Source organism: Paralichthys olivaceus, chromosome 1 (genome assembly GCF_024713975.1).
Source record: "Paralichthys olivaceus isolate ysfri-2021 chromosome 1, ASM2471397v2, whole genome shotgun sequence".
Taxonomy (NCBI): Eukaryota; Metazoa; Chordata; class Actinopteri; order Pleuronectiformes; family Paralichthyidae; genus Paralichthys; species Paralichthys olivaceus.
Window position 1 is genome coordinate 14,238,151 of NC_091093.1, and position 15,039 is coordinate 14,253,189.

Sequence of the window (15,039 nt, forward strand, 5' to 3'; positions counted from 1 at the left end):
GAGTTAAGAATTTAGCAGACTGACAGAAAAATGGATTTATTAAAAGCTTTGCACCACAACATCATTTGACCTCAACAGTTGTCATCGAAATACATTTCATTATGTCCAAAAAATCCTAATACATGAACAGAAAGGGTATTACTCGGGTAAACGATATTGTAGTTGATTATAGATTGTATTAGAAATAAGATAAAACCAGACTTCACTGGACTTCTGGTGTCTTATATCATCTCTTCAATCAATTTTTCTTCATGACCTCTACCCATAACCAAGTAAACCCTGAAAAATAAGAGAAGTGTAGCATCTTCTCAATTGGAATAAAATCCCTCTGCAGTATAAACAGGATCTCATCTATAAAGTTTGGTCTAATTAACAAACTAATGAAGTAAACTAGGTATTAACTATCTTATTTCACTGAGATTGTCAATGTGCACGTCTAAAAACCACACTGGCTCGTATGCAGTTATTTATAATGGAAAATATTGCACAAAAATTCACGTCTTATCTATACTAAAGCATCACTTAAAATATTTATGAATACAAAGCAAAACAAGTCGTGTAATACTGAACTCAGAGCTGCAACAACAAAAAAGGAACATTTTACATTTCTTAACGTGAAGCACATGCCTCGAGTTCCCTCTTCTTCTTTTCTCTGTGCAACATTCAGATCAGAACATCAATAACTAGAGCTGTAAAATGTTCAAAAATAACTCCGTCTTTTTGGCACAGAGCAGATTTGATCATCATCACGGTTTGTGGGATCTGATTTCTCATGGTCTCAACATTCATGAAAAGATCCGATCTGTTACACAAACTGTTAAAATGCTGTTCAGTCTTCTCGTGTACATACAAATAACATTTACTTTCACATAAACATACAAATATGCAGAGATTTAAAAGACATTACATGAAAACCTAAAGCTTGTCAGAAAATCTACGAATGTTATTCAAGAAAGGCGACTAATTGTCAAAGTGCTGTTTGGTTTGGTCCTGCTTTAGTTAGCATTAGTAACATGCACTCATGTTATTTCTATTATATTTATGATAGCAATTCTAATGCGAGGTCATTTAGACTTTGGCTTTACATCCAACTTTGTGTTGACTCAACTTTGGCTCTGAATCTTATTCACTAATAATTATAATTAGATCATTTATCTTTAAATAGTTTTGTTAATTATTGTGTGCTAAAAAAATAGCTGTAAATGAGCTGTATTTTGAATGTTAAATTCTCTGACACCTGTATAAAGAAAGAAAGACCAGTATCCACAACACCACACACACACTGTTCACAGTCGTCCCAGTGGCTTTAAAAGTCACAGATATTCAGACTGTGTTAGCACCAAGTTGTTTGATTACACACAAGAATACAAGAGAAAGACACACATGTTGTCAACGTACTATTTGAAAAGTAATTATCGCACAACGCAGCGTCTAAGAGATGTACAATCTATCAAGTGAGAAAAGAGCAGTCAACTGTTACACAAACAGATGAATCTATAAGTCCACAGCATTAAGTGAGCTGAAGACTATTAAACCTTTAACGCAGACATATCTCTGTATGTCACCCAACATAATGCTCAGCACACATATTAAATATGTGTTGCACAATATTTTGGAATGCCAACTATTGTTCTAGTGTGTTTGACTTTGTTTACATGTGTACACAATATGTCCAGTATCATCCAACCCCGATAGTCCCATTTTTTATCTCTTAATCATTTTTAAGAAAGCAAATCACTGAATCTACTCACACATTGTGCCTTCTCTACCTCTGTGAGACCACTACAGACTGATAACCATGTATAAAAATGTGGACACATTTGTTTAAAGGGGCTGCATTAAAGTATGGCTGTAAAATGCTATTTGCATGTATGTTCTTTCTCATCTAAATATCTGTTGACATATTCTTATCTATACATCATCTTTAAAAATTGTTTCTTTCAAGAGCCTGATCTACCCTGTAAGATATTTCTTGATGTAGATATTAAATTGATTTACAGATGGATCGATAGACACTCATGGTCTAAAAAGCCACACTGTGAAATTCAATGTTCAAGTTCCTCCTGTTTAAATGCTGAATGTCAGAGTGAGTCTTAATACTCTATTCTAAAATAATGTGTACTCAGACTTCAGAGATGATAGGCAATAATGGTTTCACCTTCTTTTTTGTCTAGAATCCTACATATGTCTGCAGTGTGTGTGTGTGTGTGTGTGTGTGTGTCCTATTGTGAGCGAGCAGAGAAGCAGCGCATGTACTCAGTGAGCCAGGGGTTGAACTCAGGTTGAACCACCCTCCTGGTCTTGTCCAGCTCGACAGACTTGGCTCTCCGGCGCTCAGCTCTGTGGGTCTGGATCTGACGCTCCACCTCCCGCCTGGTCTTAGCACGTAGAGCCGACTCGTGTATCTACCAGCAAAATAAGATCAAATTTCAGTTTCTGTGGTGCTCTGTCACACACAGTTATTGAGTACAACATGACAGGATGATTACCTCATTTGTCGAAGCCGTAGGGCCGACGTTGTGCGTCTTTCTGGCCCCGATGTCTGCATGCTTCTCTCCAGAACCGTACAGAGCGAAAGAGTGTCTGCTGCCCTTACTCTCCTCCTTGGGCTGCCGTGATGGTGCAGGTCTGATGCGATGGGAGAGCCAAGTTTGTTTGGAGGATTTGGGGAGTTTACTCTGCTGCGATCGGTGCTGTCCAGTCTCTATAAAAAAAAAACTGACAGGTTCAGATTTGCCAAAACACCAGAAACAAAGCAGAAATGTAGGAAACTGTTAAGTATGTACCAACTCCTACTGAAATATACAAATATAAATGGAATGATATGAGCAAGATTATCTGGGTCATTCAGTGTCAAATCATCACACGTTTGTGTCTCACAATCAGAGATGTTAATGACACTGTGTGTCTCGGATCCTAATTAAATTGAGCCGAAGTTTAAACTTTTTGGGAGGACTTTGAGTTTGATTGTTCATATCTGCCTTAATATCAGTCACAGAGAAATGGTTCTATCTCTTTTCCAGCTCTATATTTATTTAAACACTATGCAATCCTCAACTTAAAAAATAACAGCATTAGGAGTAATTGTAACAATTAAACTTGAATTGGAAAAAAAACTTAAAGTCACCCCAAACTTGGTTAGCCAATATCTCCCTTAATTAGGATTGGAAACACATACAATTCAGTTCCATTGGTTTCTCATGTGCCTGAATCAGTGCGTCTAGTTTTATCAAGATTACACCTTTATTTTTTGACTATGTACTGGAAGTTTGACAGAAGCTTTACATTAGCTTACATATACATAAAGTAAGATACTGTTTAAGATGTAATATTCTTTTGACAACTGAATGAAGATAATTATCCTTTTGCATTCCTTCTCCAAAAGAGGGAGCCAAGGCCACATGACATTTCTCAGCCACACACTGGTGGTAGTTAGGGGTCTCCAGCCCTATTAGTTACCATACAGCGGCTGAAAAAAGCCAACACCCTAAATGAAACCACATTTAAATCCACTAGATCCAGATTTTTATTTGGATCCAAGCAAAATTGCACAAACCGAAATACCCTCTAATCTGTCTGAATTTATTTTCAGATTCACACATAAGTCTCTGAAAAATGCAATATTAAAAACCATGTAAAGCAATGAAAAATATATTTTCTGATTTTGTCACACACCACAGAGCAATGTGTTATCAACCACCTCTGAATTACCTTGGTCTCGCACTCTGTGGGAAACTGGTAGCTGTTTACTGCCTCTGCTGCTGGCTCTCTGCTCCTCCCTCTCCTCCTCTGCTACTTTCATCTGCTTGACATCATCAAGCTGTGAGCCTGAGGAGAGGGTGACATGTTGTAGAGTAACATACAAACATACCAATATGTTGAACAGCCTATACAGAAGTGTTTAAAACTCACAGCTACCTCCATTTCCCTCCTCCACCTGAATGTTAAGTCTGGGTACAGGCCCTGCAGTACTGGCTTGCAGCTCCGGCTGTTTGTCCGTCCTCGCCCCCTGACACTCCTCCAGCTCAGCCTCCGTCCCACCCCTGACGGTTTCATCCTGTACCTGGTTTTTATTGGGAGGAGGGGGAGGACTTCTTCCCGCTGAGTCTGAATCACTTTCTGAGCCGCTCCAGAACCAGGGGTTGTGTGTGTGCTCCAGCAGCCGGCGTGTCAGCCTGTACTTCAGCATCTCCTCATAACACTTGGTGTAGGTCTCCCATTTGGGGTCTTTGAATTTCTTCATGTACTCTGATCGTATCCTCTTAGTCACCATCTTCTAAACTCTTTGATCTGTAAACCAACAAAGCGTTAAAAAAAACTGCATGATAACCAACGTGGTGGTTGAATAAGTCCGAAGGAGAATAAACAGCAGGATTGAGATTTATATCTTTACAGTTATCCACCTTCAGCAGTGCCACAACCCACTTCCTGGTTACAGTATATCATAACAGATCACATGTGTGTGAACCAACCAGTCAGAAGCAAGACTGAATTCTATATCTGCAGATTTGCTGATATTGAGAATTGTTATTCATTTTGGGGCCATGCTGATGAAACTTATTTTCAATGTCAAATAAAAACACAATTCTGGTCTAGCTCTCTCTTTTACTCTAATCTATGTAATTTAATGATCTAATTTATATGTATAATATGTCCTGCTCTCTTGTGTTGTGTATCTGGAACAATCTTCTCTCTGTTATTGGGTTGTGTACTGGTTTGTACCTGAAGTACTATGTACAGTTTGTATGTATTTCTTTTTTTTAAATCTTTTCTTACAATTTTTTTACAGTTTTTTACTGGTTTTTACCCAACATAATGTGTAATCTGTTAGTAATACCTAACTGTGTGAACATACATTTGTAAATAGTCTTTGAACACACACACACACACACACACACACACACACACACACACACACACAGACACAGAAATTGAAAACATTTAAACCATAACGAGGAAGCAGTTTGAACCAATGACAGCGCAGCTATGGCAGAGCCCGCCTACGTTCTTCCGGGTTGCTTCTCCCCTGTGGGCTGCAGATGGCAGATAAAACACTGAGTTTGGATGAAGACTAAATCTTCATCTTAAACTGTCATTAAACTGTGATTTACTGTAAAATGTCCTCTGACTGTGAAGTCCATCGACTGTTACTGCGCTGACAGCGGAAACTTCCTGAGCGTGATGACGCGTCAGCCATCTCCCGCTGTGATTGGCTGCTGCGATCTGGACGCTTGAGAACCCTACAAATTAAACGTGAGTGTATGAAAACACTGCAGGTTTTATTATGAATCAGAGCGTCATCAATCATTAACTTTAACAAGCTGGGTCACCCTCGCGATTTAAAAACGACATGGTATTACATCGCCATTTTGTATTATATCATACGAGCTAATTACACTGGAACACAACCCCTGTGTTGTTTCATCCATCTGTTGTTCCCCATCACCTCTGCATGTTATCAGTAGATATAGATGTTAATCACCAGGTAACCTGGAGGCTGATAATCTCTAGCATTTGTCTCCGTGTCTCTCAGACGCTGCTCGGTGCAAACGGAAAATCGCGTTGACGGTAGATCATCAGTGGACAAGCAGCTCAGCGGACATTCAGGGCGGCTGCTGCTGCTGCGTGAGGCTAATTTAGTGTCCGGCAAATATACTCACACCGGAGAGTCGGGTTTCACGGAGAGGAGCTGAACAGATGGCCGTCCACGGTGCCGCTGTAATCACAACACACACACACACACACACACACACACCCATACATACGCACACTACGAAGCCCCGCCCACCCCAAGACGTTTTTAAAAAGCCAAACACACCCTGCCTGCAACAGGTGGCCCGGGGCCGGCCTGTCAGAAAATGCAGCCAGGGCTGATAATAATCATAATAATGATAATTATCATAATCATAATAATACACACAATGGTTGAACTTCTTGCTCAGGCTAGATCAGGTGGGCCTCCCCTCACACAAACCAGGAAAAAGCTGCCCCCTTCTTCTCTCTTAATTTAATTTTGCTCAATTCCTGGATGGTTCCATGGTTCCAATTTGATCCCACTGTACAATTGAGCTGAGAAAGCCTAGTACTGCTGTTTGAGATTTTCCATACTGCACCAAATAAAGAATGACACCCAGTAAAGCACATACCTGCACCAAGGCCCAACAGTTCCCTTAAATTCAATCAAACCGCAAGACAACTGCACACACTTACTTCCCATTCTGTGCCTGCCCCATCAAGATCCATTAATAATTACCTGGGAAATCAGTGCAAATGTTGAATGTAGTAGAAAGTGAAATAAAAGAATCCAGTATCTGAACCCTTGATCCAGAGCCACACCAGAATTTAAAGGGTTCTCCATTATTCATCCAGTTTTTTCCCTAAGCAATCCTGCTAACTAACAAACAAGTGCAGATGAAAACAGAACCTCCTTGGTTTTAGTAAAAACATTTGTCCTAGTTTATGTCTAAGGGAAAAAAGTACATCTCCCAGAAATTACTGTATCTCTAAACTATCTGTAATTGTTATATGTGATGTCTTCTGATAGCTGATTGAATGTAATAGGTGTAATATGTTTTCTTTTCCATTCACTGAGCTTCCCCTGAAACAGTTTGGAGCCCCTGGAGAGGCCTGCATTACGCTCTGATGCTGTAATTGACCACGTATGTCTCCAAAATGTTCCTCATAGGCCGCATGTACCTGCAGCTTGTAGAGGTGAGTCATAGGCCACACAATAGAACACTGAGGTGATGAAGGATAATGTGGACTCGCCTGCAGACCCACACCCCTTTGTGCTTTTAACCTACACCCGGATAGGTGAGCTTATCTGCATATAAGGCAGGGGCTGCATGCGGAGATGACCCCCTGTACACAAGGCCTGGATTTTGTCTAAAGATGGTCTGGAGGGAGGACGGGGCTGCAGGGCAGGAAGCTCAACGGGATTCAGAGCCGGGTGTCGGGTGTCCCTGCCACTGATCCAGCTGGTCTAAAGAGGAGCTGCATGCTGCTGCCTCGGCACATTCCTGGCAAGTCAAACTCCCGACTGTCAGAGCTTGAAGGCGTCGCTTTTCAACAATTCTGTCACCTGGTACCCCCCCCCAGTCGACAGCTGGGGCTGGTGGGACAGTGAGAGACACCCACCTCCACCCCTATCTGTCAACCATTCAGCCATATCCAGGGTGCTGTGCCAGCCTCTCTGTCGACCCCAGTACCCCCTCTCCTCAGATCAGCTCATTGGTTCATGTTGCAGTGGTGTGTGTCATACAGTAGGTGAGCTTGTTGCTGAGTCAGTTACACCTTGGCTTAGACTTGTTCATTTGATGATTTTAGTAAAATGTCTTTCCCATTTTCTTGTTGTGATGATTATAGCATTTAAATATTTGATTGTATTTGCATGTATATTTAATTTTAAATGTCACTATTTAAATACCAGTTATCATGCAGATACCACTAATTGTAATTTTCACCTGAGCTTTTGTTTTTCATCCTGTTCCCTCTATTAGAAAAACAAGGCCAAGGTCGAAAATACCAAATAATGGACTTTAATAAATTATCAATATGTATATACACTTACATTCACATGTGTTGGGCAACATGTTGTTATTTTTTTATTAAAGTTGTTTTTTGGATGGATGCATGGTTCAGTGGTGGGGTTTTTCACAGCCTTTCTCCATGCAACACAGACAACAGACAGCTACAAAATATGCACATTTTATAGGGATAAAAATAGCATATGAATGTCAATAGCGCAGACTGACAGTCCATTGACAGCAGAGTGTTGTTGTGCCGCAGAGGTTGATCCTCCACCCCGTTGGATCTCCTGATGGCTGGTGGTAATAATGATAGAGTTGGTGGAGAAGCTGGAGAAGAAGATGGAAGATTTAGAAGCACTTCCTGTGGACAATGCTGGGGCCTGCCTCGTCGTACTCCTGCTTGGAGATCCACATCTGCTGGAAGGTGGACAGGGAAGCCAGGATGGAGCCACCGATCCAGACGGAGTACTTCCTCTCGGGGGGAGCAATGATCTGAGGGAGGAGGAGGAGGAGGAGAGAGTGAATTAGCGATTGCATCTTCTTGTGCGTAATTGTAAATTTGGGTAAAACATTTCATCTTGGGTATAAACTTGTTTTTGTTCGCATCGTTTGGTTTAAGCACCTTGATCTTCATGGTGCTGGGGGCCAGAGCAGTGATCTCCTTCTGCATACGGTCAGCAATACCAGGGTACATGGTGGTACCACCGGAGAGCACATTGTTGGCGTACAGATCCTTACGGATGTCAATGTCGCACTTCATGATGCTGTTGTAGGCGGTCTCATGGATACCAGCAGACTCCATTCCTGGTCAGGTGAGAGGGACAAGTTTTCAGAGAGCGGCAGGTGTTGGCATAGATAAATATTTAAATTCTGTGAAAGATTTTCAGGATTAAAATGGTGGTCTTAAGTACCGATGAAGGAAGGCTGGAACAGGGTCTCGGGACAACGGAACCTCTCGTTTCCGATGGTGATGACCTGACCGTCGGGAAGCTCGTAGCTCTTCTCCAGAGAGGAGGAGGAGGCAGCGGTGGCCATCTCGTTCTCGAAGTCCAGAGCCACATAGCACAGCTTCTCCTTGATGTCGCGCACGATCTCACGCTCAGCTGTGGGGGGCAAATTGATGAGCCATTACTCAGAGTGTCGAAGAGCAGAGCGCTGCAGCGTGTGCGTAATGATATTACGATTTAATGTGCCGAACTAAGAAAGTTACTCTAAGTTACAAAAATGTCTGCTGGAAAAAGAACTAGTTCACATCTACATATTATTTTGATAATCATAATTTTTCGGGCACAGTGTGCACACACGCCACATAAATTGTAAATTAATTTCCCTGTATCTCTGTGCACGGCTGCTTTACGTGGTGCGCAAATCTGTCAAAACTGAATGTTAATGTCAGTTAAAGTTTAAGTTTAAGTGCTATTATAACATAACTGCTGGTAAAATAATGATTTATAATTATAATTTAGATACTACTTAGTCAAAAAAAATCATGTTGCTTAAAATAAAAGTCTGGAAAGAGCACATGTGTTGTTTCTTCCTTTTCAAATGTTTTGTTTTTGGAGCAAAGGCTGAGTTCCTCACCGGTGGTGACGAAAGAGTAACCACGCTCAGTCAGGATCTTCATCAGGTAGTCGGTCAGATCGCGACCAGCCAGGTCCAGACGCATGATGGCGTGGGGCAGGGCGTAACCCTCATAGACTGGGACGTTGTGGGTCACACCATCACCAGCATCCAGCACAATACCTGAAGGGAGGCAAGGAAGGGGTTTGATTAAGATCAACAGGCGACACTATGTTTTCTAAATAATTTTGTGACTATTGCAGGTGTATAAATGATAATTTACATGTACACTCAGATGTATGTATCATTAAGGGCCATAAAGAGGCAAAAGTAGACCCAGAAAGGCCGATGAGCTGTGCGTAAAAGTTGTGCGTAAAATGGCATCAGTGGGGAAAAATACCCCATTAATAGTGGAGTTATGTGTTGTGTAATTTTATAAAGTCAATTATATGTCATCGAGGTATAAAGGAAATAATTCGATGTGTGTTTAGTAAGGTGTGTATGTGCCATGAGTGGCAGCTGTTTGTCGTTGTTAATCTTACCGGTGGTACGGCCGGAAGCGTACAGGGACAGCACAGCCTGGATGGCCACATACATGGCGGGGACGTTGAAGGTCTCAAACATGATCTGGGTCATCTTCTCCCTGTTGGCCTTGGGGTTCAGGGGGGCCTCAGTGAGCAGGGTAGGGTGCTCCTCGGGGGCCACTCTCAACTCGTTGTAGAAGGTGTGGTGCCAGATCTTCTCCATGTCGTCCCAGTTGGTGATGATGCCGTGCTCAATGGGGTACTTCAGAGTCAGGATACCTCTCTTGCTCTGGGCCTCGTCGCCGACGTAGGAGTCCTTCTGACCCATACCGACCATGACACCCTGAAGGAGAGAGAGAGGGCGAGGTGATGGAAAGGTCAGTCGTGGACGTCAAATACTCCATACAGAAATATTAGCGTCTTCTGGTCAGATTAAAGGGTTTGGACATGTATGGTGACCATTCCATAAATGTGCCAAGTTACAGCACGGGCCACAGAGAGAGACAGAGAACAATTGTTTGACTGACAAATCATCTGTTACTAATTTAGTCTCAAAGATCCAAGGGCCACATAGCTGCAGGAGCCAAAATTACATGGCTGAAGATTTATTATTCCACCACTGTTGTCACCTGTAGGCTAATAATAGCACAGTAGCGCTACACAGCCTACAATGATGACATCTCAGTTCAATATTCTAATCACTACATAGGAAACTGCCAGAATATAGTCCAAGTTCCCGAATTAATATTTAATTTATCATTTTTAAATGACACCAAATCGAATTATATTCATCTATTGGATGATGATGTTGTCAAATATGTGGTAGTTTATTTTGTATAATTTATTTATTATTGCCAATTAGTCTGTCCTCACTCTCAGTCCCTATAGAGGCATTTCCTCGCTGTTTACCTGGTGACGGGGGCGGCCAACGATGGAGGGGAACACAGCCCTGGGGGCATCGTCTCCGGCGAAGCCAGCCTTCACAAGGCCGGAGCCGTTGTCGCACACAAGGGCGGTAGTCTCTTCGTCGTCACACATGATGGCTTCTGTGAGGAGATGGAGAAAAAAGGCTTGAGTTCAACAAGTAAAATTCACACGGAGATACTGTATGTGACAAAAATGACTCCCAAATTAAATATCTGTTTCTAGTAAGCTCACACAGGATTAAAAACTGACTAAAAGAACGAAAAAACAGCTGTAACATTTACTGGAGCAGGATCATGATCATGTCTGTGGTTTGCGCAAAATGCATCCATGACGCACGGATACAAGGCCGTTACTAGAGGCCTGTATAAATCTACACACTCAAATTTTAAGTATGGAACGAAAAGGTTTTCGTTAAGATAACGAATGGTCTTGACTAAAATCAATTCCTTACAGAGTGATATTTAAATTACCATTATTCACTTATTCTAATTCTAATTCAAATTGTCTGATTGCGCATTGCAGCATCAGCCTCTGTGAAGCTGGTGACTCAGATTAATCTACTGTATCTGCTTTATCTATTTATCCCTTTATCGATCTAAAGTTTCTAGATCCTAAGATTAGAGCTTCTCCTGCCCGGCGCAGTAAATGTGTTCCCCTCTCTCTCAGTCCTCAGCCCTCTCCTAGCCTCTCTTCCAGTGGAGCTGCCCCTGTTCGTGCGTCCTGGCCCCGGTCAGGTCCTGTCTGACTCCTGCTCCAGTAGATGCTGCAGTGGTGCTCAGGGTAAGACCTACAGTCTGCTATCCCGGTGCGGATGAGTGGCTTCAGGGTCTTACCTTAGGAGGTGTGTCTGCGGCTTCGGAGTGAAAGACCCAACCAGTGCTACTGCTGAACCAGCTACGGTCCTCTGTGCAGCTCGTCCACCTTTTATACCCGAGCTCCACCATTCACAAACCTCAGCACTGGCCCCCATCCCGGCCCTCTGCCATATTAGGATGCTGACAGGCCGAGGGTGAGGAGTGGGTGGGGGTTCAGCATGGAGGCGCGCCTCAGGGTGGGAGGACGGGTGCCCTCATCCATCGGGCATCAGGAGAGGGGGCATGAGGAGTGACGCTGCGCGCCCCCGACGAGGAGAGAGCGCGCGCCATATATGGAACTGTCGCTTTGACCTCCCATCGATCCTCGCGGTCCCACCTCGAGGGCCGTAAAAGGAGCGCGAGGGCCACTTGGGGTTTCTAGGGGAGACAGTTGCTCCCTAGCAGGGTTGCAGATTTGCCGCTACTCGGCTCCATCCAGCCTTAAAATGGGAAATGCTGCTCTCATCTGAACAAATTTAGGCCCCAGCAGGACTGACAGCTTACACAGGAGCTGAGCTGCAGCCATTAAATGCCAATTAAGAGTTCAATTCTCATTATGGAGATCACACAGATTTCCCAACATCACACCATTAAAGCTGAGCAGGGACATTCTGTGTGTACACAGTTCATTTCAGTTAATCAAATCAAATCAAGGTGTTATCTGTGGTTGATTGCATTAAATGTTGCATTAAAGATGAACAATATATGAATTAATTAATTTACATTATTTTTTGCATCTACACCATTAGTGTATATGTCACCATAAATGAATGACATATCATAATAAATCCTAAAGATTAATGTGTGTGCACTGAAGATCTCATTTTGTGACAAATTGCAATGTATCACTGCACACACAATAGTGTTGTATTCTTACTTTCTTTTTACATACATAGTAATTAAAATTAATTAATCTGCCACTGTGCAGACCTCATGTGTTCACACAGATCTGTCTGAAGCCCATTGAATAAATAAGGAGAGAACCACAGAAACAGCCAACAGCTGAAACCTTACCCGCCTCCTCTGCTCTGTCACAGGAGCAGTCGGATTAATTATAACTCTAATGGTGGAGGGGAGCTGCCGTGCATGTGGCTGGACAAATGGAGGAAGGATCACAGTGAATGTACATGTGTGCATGCACATGTTTGCTGTGTGTTGACACCAGGAGGAGAGGAAGAGGAGGTTTATAAGAGAAGAATAGATGGAAGTGTGGAGAAAAAGACAGAGAAAAGAAAATAAGTTAACTGAGCAGAAGCACAAATTACAAATTCTCAAGCTTCATGAAAAATCAATGCCAAATTGCACTTGCACATCCACACCTAAAGCTGGGTTAACATAGGACCAGGAAAATGTTACCATGTACAGTATGGCATGTCACGGCCTGGATTCTCCTTATAGCAGCAACATAATGTATCACTATGGATTTAACATGAATGGTTATAGCATGTTATCTCGCCATGTCAAATCCATGGAAAGTCATATTCGAAACTCGTCTTAAATCAGGCCCGATTAATTGAGGAGGAATTCTGAGTTGCATTAATGCAAGTCCTACACATGAAGTTCAGTTTTTACTGTGTACACTAAAATCTGTTAGTGGTGGGGGGGTTTATTCTTATAGGGTTCATTCATTGATATATCTAGAAAAACATGGGACAAGAAGAAGGAGGGAGGGACATCTTTGAAGTCTTGGAGGACGAGAGCAAATACAGATTGCAAATAGTTTGTGTGTGTGTGTGTGTGTGTGTGTGTATGTGTGTCAGTGGGAGGGGGGTGAGTGCAGGGGCGGCAGAGCAAGGTTGAGCTACTTTTATGCACTTGTTGTGAGCCATTCTGGATCCGAGGGCCTGTGTGAAACGCCTAAAATGTAAAGGGGCTGGCAGTTGGAGGGAGAGAGAGGGAGGGTAAATGAGGAAGGAGGTGAGGAGAGGTCAGAGGGGCCGAGGGGGTGGAGAGTTGTGAGACTTCTCCTGGAGAGGCTGGGGGGGGTTAAAGGGGCGTATGTGGCAGGTGGTTGACGACATGAGTTTAGTGTCACTCAACCAGCTGAAGACTCTGGAGAGAAGAGTGTAGTTCTTGTATCATAGATGTTGTGGTGAAGACGACCTGGAGAGACCTGGAGAGAGAAAACAAATCCAATGTGATCATTTCAGTCAGTAGATTTTAAAAGAAGAAGAGGTGGACAGGTGGAGACAAAGGGAGTTTTTTGGGTCAGGTCATAGCAGTTTTTCAGATTATTTGCACTTTAAGAGAGAATGTCCAGGACTGTAATGCAGCACAGAGGGTGAGAGTGTGAGGGAAAGTGTAAGATTGGCACAAGCTCGATATTCAGTCTACCTGGAACCAATAATCTAGCTGTAGGACAGTGTTGAACCTTTTAAAGTGTGGCAGCAACACGTACAGTAGACATTTCTGCAAGCCAGAACAATCAGTTTATCTTTAGTTGAGTTTGTTATCTGTGCTGTTGCAGTGACGAATGACTGAGGATCCTGTGGATATTGTTGCACAGGTAAAACTAGCAAATTGATTGAATGTCAGCTGTTTGATCGATTCCTGTTTTCCCTCATTTTTGTTACTGATGTGCAAATTCAAGTTCCATCCTCAGGGTGCACCGCTCTCTCCCACTCAGATTGAGGTTAAACAAACTCCAGCCTGTGTGAAGACAAACCAAATTTCTCCAAAAGCACAAATGCATTTTGTCTTAATTTGCAGCAGAAGCCCCTTGGTATTATATGTATTAAACACTGGAGGTGGACAGTGTTTACATAGTGCAGACAGGCAGAGCTGGGAGCATGGTCCCTGATCACTGAGAATCAGCTTTAAAGTTTGATGTGTTGTGCTTTCAGGAGCTTAATGTGTTCTCCTCGTGTTGCTCTGCATGTTTTTTTCCAGAACATGTTAATGTGGCATGGTTGAGCAGCAGATTGACATATTCTCTTTCAAATTCAAACGTTTTTGCCAAGTTGCAAAGTCAAATTTCTTTGCTCCTATTTACGAACAAATAAGGCTCTATGTAACGTCTTCAAGTAATAAATGGACTTAGAATATTGTAAGTCCAAAGAGGGTGAGAACTTCTCCTGCAGTTCCTCAAATAGCCCAGGGTACAGTGAAAAGTGAGGGGAGCTGAAGCACATGGAGCTGGAATTAGAAACACCACCCAGGGCTGAACAGCACCTGGTCAGCTGAGACCAGTCGTCCTCTGCAGGACAGGAGCACAACTGCTGCCTGTGCCGGAGGGAAGAATGTCCTGCAACTGAACGAACAAGAGACGTTAGATCATCATCATCATACAGATCAAACTGTGCAACAGAAAACAGTGGGGGGAAAAAAAGATCTCATCTAATATCTCATAAGATCGTGTGGCTGTTCTGTTTCATATCATATGAAGATTTGAAATGTATAAATATAAACATCTGACTTGATTTCAAGTATCAAATCTGGTTGATGTTTACTTGATACATCTCTTAACCTGCCCCACACTTATATAGAATATGTAAATATAGAGATATATTACATAAATCAGTAGATCACACTTGTGTACTGGATCCAGTGGCAGCTGATTGGACAATGAGCAGGAGAGAAGTTCACCGCAAAGTCAACACAACATGCCGCCGGCTAAATACACATCATTACAACCAGGTTTTATTT

The 15,039-nt window shown here is 42.6% G+C and overlaps 2 protein-coding genes and 1 long non-coding RNA gene across 6 annotated transcripts; 1 reads left to right on the forward strand and 2 right to left on the reverse strand.

Moving 5' to 3' along the window:
* Nucleotides 1–20: 20 nt before the first annotated feature.
* Nucleotides 21–5,783, reverse strand: ccsapb (centriole, cilia and spindle-associated protein b). 4 transcript variants are annotated; one of them, XM_069522498.1, is made up of 5 exons: nucleotides 5,661–5,783; nucleotides 3,919–4,290; nucleotides 3,712–3,828; nucleotides 2,490–2,704; nucleotides 21–2,405 (listed from the first exon to the last, which is right to left on the reverse strand). In XM_069522498.1, exons 2-5 carry the CDS (start codon nucleotides 4,271–4,273, stop codon nucleotides 2,223–2,225), a joined length of 870 nt encoding a protein of 289 aa, XP_069378599.1. In that variant the 5' UTR covers nucleotides 4,274–4,290; nucleotides 5,661–5,783; the 3' UTR covers nucleotides 21–2,222. The 4 variants fall into 4 exon arrangements, with proteins under 4 accessions (XP_069378599.1, XP_069378592.1, XP_069378593.1 ...); XM_069522491.1 differs by having other exon boundaries at nucleotides 3,913–4,290; XM_069522492.1 differs by lacking the exon at nucleotides 5,661–5,783 and adding an exon at nucleotides 5,483–5,595 and having other exon boundaries at nucleotides 3,913–4,290.
* On the forward strand, nucleotides 5,014–7,726 carry LOC138407250 (uncharacterized). The gene is made up of 4 exons (XR_011240675.1): nucleotides 5,014–5,253; nucleotides 5,534–5,718; nucleotides 6,608–6,711; nucleotides 6,814–7,726. It is a non-coding gene; the product is annotated as an uncharacterized lncRNA (long non-coding RNA).
* On the reverse strand, nucleotides 7,523–11,514 carry acta1b (actin alpha 1, skeletal muscle b). Its single transcript, XM_020098806.2, has 7 exons — nucleotides 11,374–11,514; nucleotides 10,523–10,659; nucleotides 9,632–9,956; nucleotides 9,111–9,272; nucleotides 8,441–8,632; nucleotides 8,152–8,333; nucleotides 7,523–8,021 (listed from the first exon to the last, which is right to left on the reverse strand). Exons 2-7 carry the CDS (start codon nucleotides 10,649–10,651, stop codon nucleotides 7,878–7,880), a joined length of 1,134 nt encoding a protein of 377 aa, XP_019954365.1. The 5' UTR covers nucleotides 10,652–10,659; nucleotides 11,374–11,514; the 3' UTR covers nucleotides 7,523–7,877.
* Nucleotides 11,515–15,039: the final 3,525 nt, after the last annotated feature.

Excerpts from the sequence above, each read along its gene's own strand:
- ccsapb (XM_069522491.1), bottom strand. The coding sequence starts at position 4,273 with ATGGTGACTAAGAGGATACGATCAGAGTACATGAAGAAATTCAAAGAC. Across the intron at positions 2,705-3,711 it reads CCACAGAGTGCGAGACCAAG|AGACTGGACAGCACCGATCG; the intron begins GTAATTCAGAGG and ends TTTTTTTTATAG. Across the intron at positions 2,406-2,489 it reads CTACGGCTTCGACAAATGAG|ATACACGAGTCGGCTCTACG; the intron begins GTAATCATCCTG and ends TTTTGCTGGTAG.
- acta1b (XM_020098806.2), bottom strand. The coding sequence starts at position 10,651 with ATGTGTGACGACGAAGAGACTACCGCCCTTGTGTGCGACAACGGCTCC. Across the intron at positions 9,273-9,631 it reads CGCTTCCGGCCGTACCACCG|GTATTGTGCTGGATGCTGGT; the intron begins GTAAGATTAACA and ends GCCTCCCTTCAG. Across the intron at positions 8,022-8,151 it reads CCAGCACCATGAAGATCAAG|ATCATTGCTCCCCCCGAGAG; the intron begins GTGCTTAAACCA and ends CTCCTCCCTCAG.